General features: G+C 39.8%; 1 protein-coding gene across 7 annotated transcripts in view; it reads right to left on the bottom strand.

Moving 5' to 3' along the window:
- Window positions 1-15,746, bottom strand: part of hdac7a (histone deacetylase 7a) — a 65,060-nt gene that overhangs the window by 14,858 nt on the left and 34,456 nt on the right. For all 7 annotated transcript variants that reach the window (XM_044212231.1, XM_044212232.1, XM_044212234.1 and 4 more), the window contains 13 exons: window positions 10,486-10,676; window positions 10,211-10,301; window positions 9,420-9,540; window positions 9,045-9,145; window positions 8,107-8,229; window positions 7,757-7,866; window positions 6,928-7,029; window positions 6,156-6,327; window positions 5,283-5,488; window positions 3,615-3,818; window positions 2,641-2,866; window positions 657-790; window positions 98-218 (listed from right to left, as the gene is read on the bottom strand). In XM_044212231.1, the coding sequence (XP_044068166.1) occupies window positions 98-218; window positions 657-790; window positions 2,641-2,866; window positions 3,615-3,818; window positions 5,283-5,488; window positions 6,156-6,327; window positions 6,928-7,029; window positions 7,757-7,866; window positions 8,107-8,229; window positions 9,045-9,145; window positions 9,420-9,540; window positions 10,211-10,301; window positions 10,486-10,676 (1,902 nt within the window). The remainder of the gene's footprint in view (window positions 1-97; window positions 219-656; window positions 791-2,640; window positions 2,867-3,614; window positions 3,819-5,282; window positions 5,489-6,155; window positions 6,328-6,927; window positions 7,030-7,756; window positions 7,867-8,106; window positions 8,230-9,044; window positions 9,146-9,419; window positions 9,541-10,210; window positions 10,302-10,485; window positions 10,677-15,746) is intronic.

The raw sequence follows: 15,746 nt of genomic DNA, 5'->3' as shown, positions 1-15,746 counted from the left end.
AAATCACTTGAAATTGTTTTGAAACTACACAATTTGGCTCAGAATTAAGAATACATTTTTAGAATTTACAAATCAACCAATCTGAGGTGTAGCATACCAGCTAGTTTGCGATTATCCAGTTTGAGTCTGTTGAGCGGGTTGGTGCCGTAGAGCAACACATGGCGCTCAGTATGGACTGACTGCAGCTCCTCCAGAGTGGCTTTACGACCACGGATACTCTGTATGAACAGAACATTTTCATTTGGCTTTCTTATCTGTAATACTTTGATGCCATAGAAAGAGACACTACACATCCATTTTGTAGCCCTGAGGACCAAGAACATTACATAACCTAAGGAACCACATGAACATGGATAATGTGTAATATGTAATGGATATTAATGTTAAACAGACAGAAAGCCAGATTCTAGAATCTCTTTTTTCACACAGCCAAATATAATCACATTTTGTAGGTTGGATCAGGATGAAATGTAATTCAAACAGCATGTTTTAAAATTCTACTCAGTGTGACCACTGTGATGAGATATGAACACAGAGGAGAAATAAGAAGGTGATATCAGTGTCTAGGCAAATTAGCACCTCCTCAACAACTTTACTGATACCAGACTAGCCTAATCAGTGCGTGTGTGTGTGTGTTTGTGTGGCTCGTGTCATACCTCACACTGTCCCCTTAGGCCTCTCTCCTGTAGTCGGGACCAGATGCTCTGTATCCTCCCAGCATGCTCTGGGTGACTGCTGTTGTCTCCACATGTACACTGGTGCTTCAGCATCTGAGAATCATACACCAGGCCTACACACACACACACACACACACACACAAAGGAACAGAACTGAACTCAACATTTTGCACATACAATATACAATATATTCACACTAGGAGCCAAAAGAGTACTGTTAACACTGACCCTTGACCATTTTTCTCAATATTTACTCCAGTTGCATCAGTAGACTGATTTTTTTCCCCATATATTAACAATTATTCTTGGCATCACTTAATTTTCTCAGATTTTATTGCCACTTCTACTTTTGTATTACTTTCCAAGACAATCAGAAACATTACAGTCAGGCAATTTGAAGGGGGATGAGCGGGGATGCCATCCCCCTTGTTAGCAAAATGACCAAAATCTGTCCCCCTTGTTAATCTGCTCAAAAGATTATCTGTGCTTTCACATTGCTGCTTTTAATAATCACCACTGTCTCAGAACATATGAGACATACTGGTTTTAAACTGCCTGTGGGAAGACTGAACATGTAAGAATCTGTCCATTCTTGATTAAAAGCTCTGTTTCCACTGTCTACTTTTCTGTTTTTAGAGCACGCCATGTGAAATCATTTCTCCGACTCGTCTCGTCTCAACTCTCCCTGTGTGTGTGTGTGTGTGTGTGTGACACACTGATTCGGGGGGAACGATAAAGTGCGGCACCAGCACGCCAGAGGCCGGGTGAGAAATGAACAGAGCTTGGACCAAAAGTGCCTTTGAATGCTCACAATTTATTTTTTATTTTTTGTTGTTGTTCTCACTTGTTATTTTTTCAAATAAAACAAATCTTTGTGCGTGTTTGAGTGTAAGTGTTTATTTGACAGTTTGAGTGTTTATTGGACAATATAACGTAATAATTATACATTAGTTTAGTAAATGCCCCTAAAAATCAGTTCAAGGGGCAAAAAATAGGCTACCTTCTAAAAACAAAAAAGGCACAAGGGAGTCTATCCCAAAAGTTAAAAATTAACAAATCGCCTACTGTTTACAGTTGATTAGTGATTGCCAGAATGACTCCTCTGCTTCCTCAGGAGGACATGGACAGGGAACCTCAAACACTTCTTTAACTTTCCCAGATGATGACCACAAGTCAGCCAGTGCTTGCACTCTTAAGGGTTCAAAGACTTATAGAGATACAACTAGTTAAAGCACGTTTTGAACTAACAACTACAGAGTTCTCTGCGTATTCATTTCTGTACGATCCCAAGGGCAGCGGTGTTTAGATTGATTCATAATCTGACTCAAAGAAGGCCTTGCCACCAGCTTCCCAATCAATCATGCCTTTAAAACATTTTTAAAACTGCACTGTTTTAGACTTTAACTAAACTACAGTGTCAGTCAAGTTTTTAAATTGCTCTTTTAATTATACTGCAAATTTCCACTTTTGTTTATTTTTCATTTATTTATTTTTTATTCACATTTTAAGATCGCCACAAGGTGCAGAGCTTCTTCATGTTCGTTTGTTCGTTAGTAGGACCTTCTGGGGACAGCCATTCATTTCCCTCACTTGTAACTGTGACATTTACCTCCGCTGGTCAGTAGAAGGTGCTATATGCTGGGAATTGAATATGAAATCCAATTTTCAGTTCCTTTATTATTATCATTATTATTATTATTATTATTATTATTATTATTATTATTGGGGAGATTTTATGCATTTGGTAGACAACTACAGTATACAGTAGTAGAGACATGACTGGAAATTGGGGAAAAAGATGGGCAGCGACAAGCATCGAAGTTGCCTGGCTGGAACCTGGGATGTTGCCGTTATATGGTCAGCGTCTGAACCCCTAAGCCATGGGGCACCCTGTATTTGAAATATCATTAAGAAAATTATTATACACACTTATTATAATACTGTATAAGCATGTCTGACTCACCAGTGGTGAAGCGTGGTTTGCTGCTGGTGTCCTGTGCAGCAAGACTTAAAGGTTTCTCAGGCAGAGTGAGAGAGGTGGAGGCTGGGGATGACTGTGTACGTGACAGGGGGCGATGGACACCCAACCCACTACCAACCCCACCGCTGCCGCGTAACATGGGTACTGCCAGGGTCTCCATCTGTCGATGCAGCTGCTGCAGCTGCTTTTGCTGTTCCCATAGCAACGACTACAGAAAGAGTGGGGGTGATAAAGATGAAACATAGTCAAGTCATAGATCATAGAGGGCTGTACCGAATAGTTCGAAGCTTCATTAATAACGTTGACATTCGAATTCTAAAATCAACATTTGAATGCTGCGCAATTATTTATTTATTTTGTCTATTCACTCTGCAGCGCACAGGCTTTGAGGTCGGGACTCTATAAAAACGTAGCAACCAAGTAACATCGCTGTCTGTGTCATGGATGCATGAAGAGCTGCCGGTCTGTGTGTCTGCAGAGCAGACGCAGCGGACAGGATGAAGCGTGACTTCGGCTGCACTCACACAAAATCCGACAATGTGGCTCCTTCCCGCAGGGTTGTGCAGAGGTGTGGCCATGTTCTCTCTCTCTCTCTCTCTCTCTCTCTCTCTCTCTCTCTCTCTCTCTGAATCGTGTGTTAAACAGCAACCGGCAAATCCTACTCATTATGTCTTTACTTAACAAAAAAGGACTAACTCATTTAATCCGATGAATCACTTTATTCAAATTGAGGATTTTGTTCGAGGAGTTTTTATTTTCTTTAGGGTGATGACATCATAAAATATGACGACAGACATTTGAAGCAACTATAATCATGCAAGTGCAAGTGTTAGGTCGCCATCTCCAGGACTGTTCGATGAAAAACACTTTTATGGTCTAATTCCATCTATCTACCTGCTGTCAGTGTGTGTGTGTGTGGGTATCTCATCATGTGTGAGTATACTATCTTTTCCAACCTGGTTGAGTATGAGCGCATGTTGCAGGTTCATTTGCTCTTCGTGGCTCTTGGATGCTGTTGGCCCTGCCTCCCTCAGTGACCCTGCCCTCGCTCTGCTCTGATAGGTTGGCTCTGTGGGCGACGTCCTGCCACCATCTTCTGAGTCCATATCCTCAGAGGGGATCTGATGCAGTCTGGGCTTCTCACTGGACTTAGACATCAGCTGCACATGCACACACACACACACACACACACACACACACACAATTAAGTTGGCAAAAATACACATACAGTCAAATGTGTGTGTTTGCACTTATTCATTCACATGAAGACATGATGGTGCGAAACAGTTGACTCAAAAATGGAAGCAAAGAAATGCTGCTGTAGTGCCGATGTAGTCTACTGGTGTTTTCCATCAGCTGTCACCTGCTATGGCACACTGAAATGTTGACTAAAACCTTTCACTCTAAAATGTCTCCACAAGATGAATCTCATCTAACCATGGTTAAGTGGATTTAAGAGGAGAGCTGCACGAGTGCTGAGTGGGGAAAAAAAAAGTGTAATCTGAATTTTTGGAGGGCTCCAACATCAACCAATTTGGGATCACAAAAATCAATACAAGCTGCATAAGCTTGTTGTTGAAGGAGACAACAATTTACTTTTATTGAAATATTTATGTTCACATCCAAGATTGGAGCCTTAAGATTGTCATGGTTCACCTTCTGAAGACTGAACCCTGGATCACCTCACATACTAAGCACAGCCTGAGTGAAAAACAAAAGGCATTTCAATGCTGGGACTGGGCATCCCTTAAAACAATCAACAGACAATTTAAGAATGACATTATCAAGGCCAAACTCAAATATAAGGACAGATAGAGCAGCAACATGAACACAAAACAAGCCTTTCATAAAGTAAAAACCGTAAGTGGTTGTGAATCAAGTCAAGACCATTCCACAATAACAGACCCCACCAGCTTTGCTAACACTCTGAACACTTTCTACACACAGTTTGACATCCATGACCACTCTTCTGCCTGTGAGGAGCTGCATCCACCTTCATACCAGCGCCCATGAAACCCCGTCCTTCAGAACCCAACCATTACCGACCTGTCTCACTCCACCAGTCATGAAATGCCTGGAAAAACAGATTCTGAACACTCGCTGCCAGCCGTCAGACCACAGCTGGACCCCCACCAGTTTGCCTATAAGGCCAAACGAGGGACAGAGGATGCTGTGGCATGGATCCTCCGTTCCCTCCTCCAACATCTGGAATCACCAGGCAACTTTGCTTCAATCCTTTTTGTCATCTTCAGCTATGCCTTCAACACAAGTCAATGCCACCAGATGATCAAGATACACTGATCACCCCCTCAATCCACACTTCACATTACTGCCATCTGGTCATAGATACAGGACTTAAGTCTGCCATAGCAGCCCCGAACAAATTGCCTTGTCGACACTGTTGATTAGATCTGAACATATCTGTGTGAGTGCATACATATAAGTGCGAGCTGGGGTACAGGCATGAGCATGAGTTTATATGTGACCAAGTGTATATTTCATGTATTGTGTATATATGTATGTTGCTGTGTGGATATCTGTACAGTATGTTTCTGTGTGGAATATCTATTTTAGGGATTATTTTTTCTGAATACAGATGAGTGTGTGCCTTCACTTTTCCATACCTTGCCCAGGTGAGTTTGCTGTTTGAGCCTCTCCAGTAGTTGTGTGTTGTGCTGTTGTTGGAGGAGATGTGTGTGAAGGGTCCGCGGGCTCTGGGGGAGGGGTTCTGAACGTGTTCTGCTTAGGGGCTTGTGGGGCTGAGCGCCTCCAGGTGCCAGGTGGTCTAACTGGGGGGCAAACTGTAGTGGGACAGGGTCTAGGCCTGGAACTGGTCAGAAACGGAGACAAAGGAGCAGAAAAATATTTCGTGTTTTGTGTATGACACACAATTTCTCAAAAACAAACAAACATACAATAGCTACTACAATGTCAAATTTACCCCTGATGCCTTGTAAATTGAATGAATTTTTATTTTTTTATTTTGTTTATTTCCAATTGTGAAAACACATGTAAGATGTTTTTTCATATGTTGTTTGACAAAATAGTAAAGCCACTGAACTGAAAGACATAGAAGAGCACAGGTGGATTTGGATTTGGATTAAAGAGTCTGGATACTGTATAACAATGACGAAGTAGTTTACTTCATTTAATCAAAGAAAAAAATATTATTTTAAATGTAACCACTGGGTGGTGCTCTGCCATTTCAGACAATAAAATTAAAATACCTTTGTGAAACCACTCCTTCTTTTATTTAATGAATGTACGTGTCCGTTTGTGGCTATTTGGTAACATATTGGATGTGTGTATTTTGAAGCCTTGTGCATTTTTTCATGTGCATGCAATACTAGTCTGACATGTAAATCAGTTACAGAACGTAAAAGTAAAATGATGGATTCCTTATCAGTGTTTCAACATCCTTAGTTATGCACACGTGCACATATATTGAGTATACTACAGTACTACAGTACATGTGTCAGTGTGTGTGTGTTTCTCACCAGTGAGTAGAGGAGTGTGTACCAGTCCAGAGGGCTCCAGGATGATGACAGGCAGGTGAGGATTCAGCTGTCCAGCCTGATCCTCTCTGCTCAGGGGGAGGAAGACGGGTGAGCCCCCGGCTGTAACCACTGGCAACCGGCCGACCTTCAGAGAGGACAGCTCTCCCTCAGCCTGCCCACAGACAGTTAAACAGCTTTAGAGCTACAGATAACATGCTATCTGATGTTTTATCACAGCTGAATTTACAGGCCAACATAGAATATGATGAATATATTTTAATATGTGATAAGAAAAACTCTCAAGCCACTTAAATTTTAATATACAATACTCCAAAACCCACAAGTATCAATGCCATAGTGAAACTTGGTACTTCTTATTAAAACAGGATATTAAGGAGGGTAGACTTCATTCATTCATTCATTGAGATTTTCAAGTTATGTTATGTGAGCTTTTTAAGTAACTTTTACACTGTACAGACTGTACTGTACAGTCATTGCATCTTAAGACACATCTCCTTAAGAAATTTAGCCTAGCCACTTAGTCTATAAAACTTGTTTGTCTTACAACATAAGTATCTGTGAATAGAATGGGATTCCTTTGTAATACAAAGAATATATATTTTTGAATGTGTCTTAAATAAAGCAGATCACAGTGTTAGTCTGGTGAAAATACAACACCAGTTAACATTTTAACAACTTGTTTCGGGGAAAAGACTTGATTTAAGAATACATTAGTTGCTATGATACACATGTGTTGCAGTTCAGTGTTTACCCTTGCGTTGGCTGGTAGTCCCAGGGTGATGGTGGGCAGAGTGGAGGGACTCTGGATGGTGAAGTTAGCTAGAGTGCCATCTCTGAGCAGCAGCTTCTGGGCCTGGAAATGCCAAACACAATTACTATTCAAAAATAATACATTTCTGTTGAAATCTGATTTGAATTGTGTTTATAACAATACACTTTTCCTTCTACAAAGTAGCAGTTTATGAGAGATAAGAGAAATCCCATTTAAAATTTAAGACCAGTGTTGGTTATGTATCCCATAATAAAGACCACTCCTTAATCTCTGCTCTGCTATAGATACACAATTTGTCTTTGCTATAGGCTCTTAATATTTGCTGCCGCAGTGACCAAATGTCAGTGTTTACAAAATGTAAATCTACAGTAATCTAAACCAATGTAGTCTAATTGAACCTAAGCTAGTGTTTTGCCCTTTGTCTTGACACTGGGGAATCATGAGTCAGACATCCACAGCAGGTGTGACAGAGGTTGACTTTATGTGATTAAATGAATTATGTACAAACAGCTGACAAACACTCAGTTCTCCCATACTCTTGTGTCATTGCTTTAAACATGTCATTACTCAGCATCTCAGCACAGCTCATGTACATGAAACAACAACTCTTTTTTTTTTTAATCAAACCGTGTGCTTACTTGTTTAAAATCATGTTTCAACTCAATCAAACTCATGTTTTTCTATCTCTTAGACAAAAGAGCCTGTCTGAATGGCAAAAACAGAAGTATTTCCTTTTATCTTTAATCTTTTATAGTTTTAGGACTCAACAACATAATGTATGTGTGTGTGTGTATGTGTCTTTGCTAACCTCATGTGAGAGGCCGCCTGCAGATGGCAGTAGCCCATTCTCATTGGGCAGACTGTCATTAGGAGAACTACAGCCAGAGACTGGAGTGCTACTGCTGCTGGGGGACGAGTCTGGTGAGAGACGGGCAGTGTGTGAGTTTAGAATACGATTATGCATTTTGATCATATTTCAATTATATTATATTTTATCATATTGGTGAATCATGTTTTAAATTATTTAGTAAGAAAGAATAAAAGCCTTTGGTTGACTCACAACAAAAAAACAATAATGCATGACTTATTATTTTTGTACTAATTCATTTGTTTGTGTGTGTGTGTGTATAGTGTGTATATATATGTGTGTCTAGTTACCCAGTGTGTCAGGTACTCTGTGTTTAACAGTGGGCGGGGCACTCTCTTTGCGGGTGAGCGGGCTCTTGCGGGTGTTTAGGTGTTTCTTCAACTTGTGTTTCACCTTCAGATTGGGCTCAGACGCTAACATATTAGAGCAACAAGGACAATGTTACTTGATGTGATTAAGTGCAAATGGTTTACTACATTTTATTGCTGACTGTAATACCACAACAATGATTCAACCGTTTTCCAGGTAACAAAATCTTTTACATTTACTGTTCACAGCAGACATTTTGACTCATCATAGTAGGAAAAGCAAAGGTGTTACTAATAACATTAATGATGGCTCCATTCCATTCAAGTGTCCCAGTAAGCCATCACAGTGTGATAGTGAGCCAGCATGTGCAATACAAGGACCCTGAAATGGAAGCAGCTAAATGGAATTCAGTGCTTTTCTGAATGTTACATGTCAAAATTTTTTCCATGAAAAAGGGATTACAGTTAGCGTGTATGAACGATATATGCAAAATGATCACACTAAAGGCTAAAAGGGACGCAATACATAACTGGCTCTGATTATGAAAGGAAAATGTATCAGATTATTCAGTGTGATTAGTTTTTAAATGCCGCAACACTGAAGTTTCATCAAAATATGATTACTGTTGCCTTAAGTAGTGTGTGGGACGAATGGCTAAATCCATAAACAGTCAAACAACTGTTCCCCCTTCATTATGGTGGAAAACGTTGGTGGTAAAAGATTGAGATTTGTCATTTGAATGAAAAAATAGAAATCAACATGACTGCCTCAAGATCTTTCACATCATTTCTTTCAATTAATTGTCACTTAATCTTGAATTCATAATTTCATCATATGTATCCTGAACATTTAAATGATGGTACTTCAGCCCCTGCCTCTGGATAAAGTCAAAGTGTGATGTGGATGTCAGATGTTTTACCTGCTCTGCGTAGCGGCGTCCCTTCTGAACCCTCAGATGAAGGCTGTGACGGAGACGAGACCAGAGGCTGGGAGGATACACTCGGGTCTGGGCCCAGCTTTCTGGGAAAACACAAACACAAATAGACATACAACAACAACCATTAGGGTAAACAGTCATACCACATATGGAAGACGTTTATTTTAAATTTAGATTTTAAAGTTGACAAGGAATCAAAGGGTTATTTAACTACTGATCTGGGTGTAGAAGATACATGAAGTATAATTGATGTGATCATGATGCATGATCAGTGTTTTGATATTTTCCATTTGTGCTCTGTTTGTGTATGTGTGTGTGTGTGTGTGTGTGTGTGTGTGTGTATGCATTTTGTGTCACCTGTATGCTACAGGAGGTGCAGTCAGAGTGTTGGAGTTTGTTCTTTCCAGCGCTGCCTGTTTCTGCTTCTTAAGAATCACCTCCTGGAGTTTCTGTTTCACCACGGAACTGGCCACCGCACCTGTCAATCAATAACACAATCAACTAATCAAATACATAGAAGGACCAACTGCTTCATCATAAAAGGAGGAGGAGCAAGGAAAGGCCCAGCCAAAAGCAGTGTGTACAACTAACCCTTGTGGCATATTTGTGCAGGACATAATCAGTGATTAATACTAAAATATATAACAAAGACAAATGGAACAATACTGTGGGGAGTTTTGGCAAATACATGTATGCCATACAGATACATGCATAGTTGAGAGTATGGATGCATTTGTGTGTGGTGGAGGGTAAGGTCGTTGGTTTGTTTGAGAGTATGTCCGCTGTTATTTCTCTGTGTGTGCATGTGTGTGCAAATGTGTGCACACAGAGATGGCAGGAGGTGCTAGGAGTGATCAAGTCAATATTGACCCAGTGACTTTATGTGCCCAGACCCCCTGTTGTAGCACTTGTCAGGTTATATTTAGCTCTCATTTCAAAGCAAACAGATGAATGAGATCTCTTCCAGGGACATTCCTCTCCGGTCACGATTAGCACTCTGGACCATAATTATTTTTAAAGATGTGGAAATAGCTTTATGTAAAGCTCAGTGAAAAAAATTACAACTTCAAATGCAAACTGAAACTTGTATTAACATGTTGGTGTGGTTGAAGTTTAATATGTGTGTGTGTGAGTGTGAATGGACTTACTCTGTTGACTCTTGTCTTTGTGTTTTAGCTGCTGCAACTCCTGTTGTTTCTCGTGGTGCTCCTGCTCTCGCCTCCTCTGCTCCATGTTAAACTAAACCCCCACACACACATTTTACACTATAGCAACATATATAAAGCAAATGGCCATGTAAGATCAACGTGTAAGAAAATACAATATTACAATATTTTTCAAGAAGCTAGCCTAAGTCTTTATTCAGACAGTTAATATTGCATTTAAAGAAGATTAGCCTATCTCTGTGTTTTATATCCATTACCCTGATGTGCTGGTGCAATTGTTGTTGGGAGAAGGAGGTGCGGGGCTGAGGAGAGAATGGGGTGAGGAGTAAAGGCGGGTGCAGTGGGGTGAGGAGCGCCGTGTCTGAACCAGGGCGCATCCCCCGCTCTCCCACCCTGAGGTCCATGGGACACAAGGTCGTGCACGACACCAGCACTGCCACCGAGGAATCTGGGAAAAGAGAGGGGAGAGGGAGAAGACAGAGGCATTAATTTGCTTAATCCCTACAAAGAACATGATTAACACAAAACTCTCTGGGAAACCCTACCTTTAAAACAATGAGCACATTTAAACAGAGTCAAAATGAAAAGTGTTTGGTGAAAACATACCAGAATTATGGTTTCATATACTTTAACAGATACTTGTTGCAAAAGTCATAGCACAAAGTTAGCACCATTTCAAACATTTTGGTAGAACTGACTATAAATAAGCAGGTTAGTCAAACAAAGTTAACTAAAAACATTGTTGCGTTACAGCTGCCGATCCACTGAGAAACATTCAATGTCAGATAAAGTGAATTGTCTGACATGGTAGACTTATGTTCCAATTGAAGATACTGTGACACAGTAAGCTTAACTTAAGACAAAACAGTTTACTATCTAGTAAACTATCTTTCGATCTATATTATAATAACCCTCAAAAATCATTTCTCATTTCATTCAGCAAGGAAAATTATTATAAAACTATTACTACATGAAACTAGGCTACCAGGCACTGCTAGCTATTAGCCATGTAACAGTAGCTACTGTTCCATCTCCTTTTTAAGCAAGCCTGTTCCATTTCACCTCTGACAGAAAATTTATTTTTAAAAAAGAGTGCAGAAATTAATCTTAAAATAGCCATGGGTAATTTATATTATTTTATTTTTATGTAGGCCTATATGGTACAAAATGTATGTTGTTTGCATTACATCTCAAGCCCTCACTATGCCAGACCTTACAGTATGGCACTAGACTTAACTATTACAGTTGCCAATTACAGTTTATTAAGTAGTCTATCGTACAGGTGAAAGTGTGTATGACTAGAAGTTTTGTACCTTAACTGAGAAAATTTGGTTGGGTAAAATGGATTACGAGGATAAGGAGTTACATACAGTTTCTCCAGCGACCACCCAAACAGGTGCCCCCTGCAGGATACTGAACCCCAAACTACTCTGGCGGAAATGATTGAAAACTGACTCTGGAACTGACAGACAGTAATGAAATCAACTGCTGATCAAGAAGCTAACAAAGGGTTTTTGTACAAAAAAATGTAAATGTTATATGTTATAAATATACTGAGTAAAATAATAAAACTTTTAGTGCATAGATAGATCGATAGATCGATAGATCGATAGATAGATAGATAGATCTCAACTGTATATGTCTCCCTTAGCTAATATCTAAACTTGTACAACACACACAGACAGACAAAATAATAAGATCTGTCTTTCTGTTATCTTTGCGTAACACAAACTCCCACTATCTCTCATTCTGTCTGTCTGTGTGTGTCTGGCTCTTACAAAGACACACACACACACACACACACACACACACACACACACACACACACACATGAATTTCCATGCTCTTTGCATGCTGTTGGGGATATTTGCATTGCATGGCTGAGTCAATGGGAAAGATTGCCTCATCCAGTGCTAAAAACAGTATCCAGGAAGGGAACAACTTGGGAAAAGGCTGTCTATGAGACACATACACACACATATTTGCACACACGCACACACTCAAGCATACAGATGCACTTGCATATGCACAAAAAAATGCACACTGACTCACACACTAACACAGAAACACAGCTGTAAACACACATACAGACATTCATGTGTCCCACGACACACTCACATGATTACGCATGTGGATAATACTGTAGCAAGCGACACACATTCACCTTCAGATGTATATACATTTATTTATACACTTAAATAAACCCACACACACAAACATTCAGAACACATGCACACACACATACTGTAAAGACATTTACACAAGTTCACATGCAGCACACTCATACACAGCTGCACATACAAGACAGGCTTGAGCAAACACCTATTGCACAAACCTGCCTTGACACCAAAACTTTAAACACACACACGCACACACACACACACACACACACACACACACACACACACACACACACACACACACACACACACACACACACACACACACACACACAGAGCAAGTCTTGAAATAACTTGGTGTAACATCATGTCCATGCTGCTGCGCCTGGTGCTCAGATGTCAGGCTGCAGTGCGTGAAGTAAATGTCACTCATGGAGAGGCTTGGCCTGATACCAACCACAGCACTGGAAGTGGGTGAAAGGCAATAGAATAGAATAGCAGATATGTTATTGGTGTTGTTTCTACAAGTGGATGTACATGCGTGCGTACACACACTCACACACACACAATGGACTTGAGTTACTGTGGTCTCATTAGCATCACTGTTTGGGTTAATGTGACATAGCAGAGTGTGTGTGTGTGTGTGTGTGTGTGTGTGTGTGTGTGTGTGTGTGCGTGCGAGTGTGTGAAGTGTCACTACTCCTCCTCCATATTAGGCGGTACAAATGCAGAGAGACAGGCTGAATGCCGACCATGGCTGGAATAACAGAAATCCCTTGGCAAATACGCGCACACACACAGACACACACAGCTATGCACACATATTCTATTTAATGACAGCAAGGAATAACAAGGCTATTATTCTGAGGAAAAGGAAAAGAGAACATGCTTATACAAGGAAACAAAGGCTGCTACAGTACACACACACACACACACACACACACACACACACACACACACACACACACACACACACACTCCCATGGGTTATAAATAGAAAAACAAACATTTACCTACACAGGGCTTTTTGTTTCTACAGGGAAAGCCACACACACATGCACACACACACACACACACACACACACACACAAACACACTTGTAGAGCAAGCCAGTGATGTCACCTTCAATTTCCAGTTTTTGGTAAAGTTAAAATAAATAGTTGTAAATGAAAGTGCTAGAAAAAGAAAAAGTAAAGGGATTAAGATAATACCAAAGACAGGAAGAGAGAATGACAGGGAGAATGCAAAAATGTTTTTCTTGTTGATTTTATACTTTGGAGTTTATATTTATTTTATTTATAGTTTGCTGAGAGCAAAGTCAGATTAACCACTTCTTCACTGTGTTATTATGACTATTATCACTTTGCAAATTTCAGTTTAAAAAATCCTCAGTATTGCAAAATGTTGCAAAACTTGCTTGTGTTGATAAAGAAATTACACAGACATGGAATCACTTGGCAACAGAAAATTGGTAGATACTCACTGGATAACAGTGAGTATCTGTCTGTAAGTCCAGTGACTGCTCACACCAAGAGTGTGCTATGTTACTCAGTATGTAAAGCATGCAAACAAGGGTGAGAGGGTCAGTTTTTGGCCATAAAAGACAAGGCATGATGGAAAGCTTCCATACTGCAATGAATACTTCCTTCTATTTTTATAAATATGATTAAGGACGTTTGAAGCCCTTATTTTATCATCGATGTACAGCATTCATCATCATGGTTAAGTCTACATGGCCTGTGTGGCCCACAGCAAATTGTGGTTTGTTGTAGTAAAATTTGATTTTGCTATATTGGTTAACTGCAGTGCTACTGCATTTTCAAAAGTGACTTCTTTAAAAGGCAGGTTTAGATTAACACCAGTAAGTACATTACAGCTTTGTTGCATCTAGAGTTTTCGCAAATAACTCAGTATATAGTGACACTTCAGCAGTACAAGTACATGAGTCCTTCAGTTGAGGAATAATCTCTTTGGCCACCCTGCTGCCCAGTGAGTGGATACATGATGTATTTTAGTGTGTTATTAATTAAAATAACTGTGTTATTTTAATTGATAACACAGTTCCCATGTAGCCAACATGACATGAAATGTGTAGTGGTTTGGTCTCTGGACCTCCGCAACCACATTTAATCCCTCCACAGTCTTTCTCCCCTGGGTCTCTCCAAGTAATATGAGGCTCTCATGTTTTTAGTTCTCTTAAAGAATGATATTATGTTACAGTTTGTTACAGCTGTGTGTCATACTCAGAGAAGAATAACAAATTTTGACCCTGTGGTTGTGAGTCTGTGTTGATTTCATTTAAATAGCACATTTTTGTGCAATAGAGCTGGGAAGGCATGCACAATACTAGAACAACACGCAAAGCATGCACGTACATGTAGACATGTACATTTAATGGGTTTGTGTGAGAGCATGAGGTAATATGATGCATTTCTATTGAGAAAGCCTACAACTGTCAGGAAAGTCAAATAACAATTAAAGACAATGCAATGATTAAACTTTAGCAGTACTGAATTGAGGAGGATTCACAGCAATGTGGTTTTGGAGATCTTCCTGCTGCAGTACAGAAGCAGCAGGGCTTTACTGTACTTCAAACAATATGTATTACTATTGAGTAGTTTCAAAAATTTTTTCAACAACCAAGCATTAGTTTTGGATTTTCATCAACTGCATTTTAAAGCTGCGATAGATTTTTGGTTGAGGTGGGTCAGGACGCTGCAGGAATTGTGGGAAATGCAGTCTTTGTTAAAGAACACCACCCCTTACAGCTATCAGTGTCATCACTGGTATAAAAAGAGACTGTCTCAGTCCTGTTCATATTTGTTTATTTTAGTCTATATGTTGCTCTTTAAAGTTATTCTCTTTTTATCCTTTCATTATGTCAAACTCATTTTTGATCATATTTTGGGGTGGCAATTTACAGCAACAGCCAATCAATGTCTTTGCATTCTGTGACTGCCTTTTCATTGTTATTAGTGAGTTGCTCTAAATTTTGGACAGAACTCAGACTTGTATTTAAAATGCAATTGTTGTTACCAGCAGTAACCCCAGTTGTTGCCAAATCACCCAGGACTAAAGTCTTAAGGATTAAAAATTTTAAATATCTGACACCAAAATGTTTTTAGTTGGATTTAATGATGGCACCGAATAAATTATGTACAGTGAGCTCCTCGTGAAACAATGCACAGTAAAACTAAACTGATAGATTTACTTTGTGTGTGTGTGTGTGTGTGTGTGTGTGTGTGTGTGTGTGTGTGTGTGCGCGCGTGTGTGAGTATATGTGGGAATGTCAGTGTGTCATTATGGAAATCACCAACGACGCAGTATAATAAAGACTGTCTGGTTATAGAGACCGTTGGGAATGTGCTGATTTATCTGAAAGATTATGTAGATTAGGC

Source organism: Siniperca chuatsi, linkage group LG10 (genome assembly GCF_020085105.1).
Source record: "Siniperca chuatsi isolate FFG_IHB_CAS linkage group LG10, ASM2008510v1, whole genome shotgun sequence".
Classification (NCBI taxonomy): domain Eukaryota; kingdom Metazoa; phylum Chordata; class Actinopteri; order Centrarchiformes; family Sinipercidae; genus Siniperca; species Siniperca chuatsi.
Note: the sequence above shows the minus strand (reverse complement) of the source record. Positions and strands in the feature narration are given on the sequence as shown.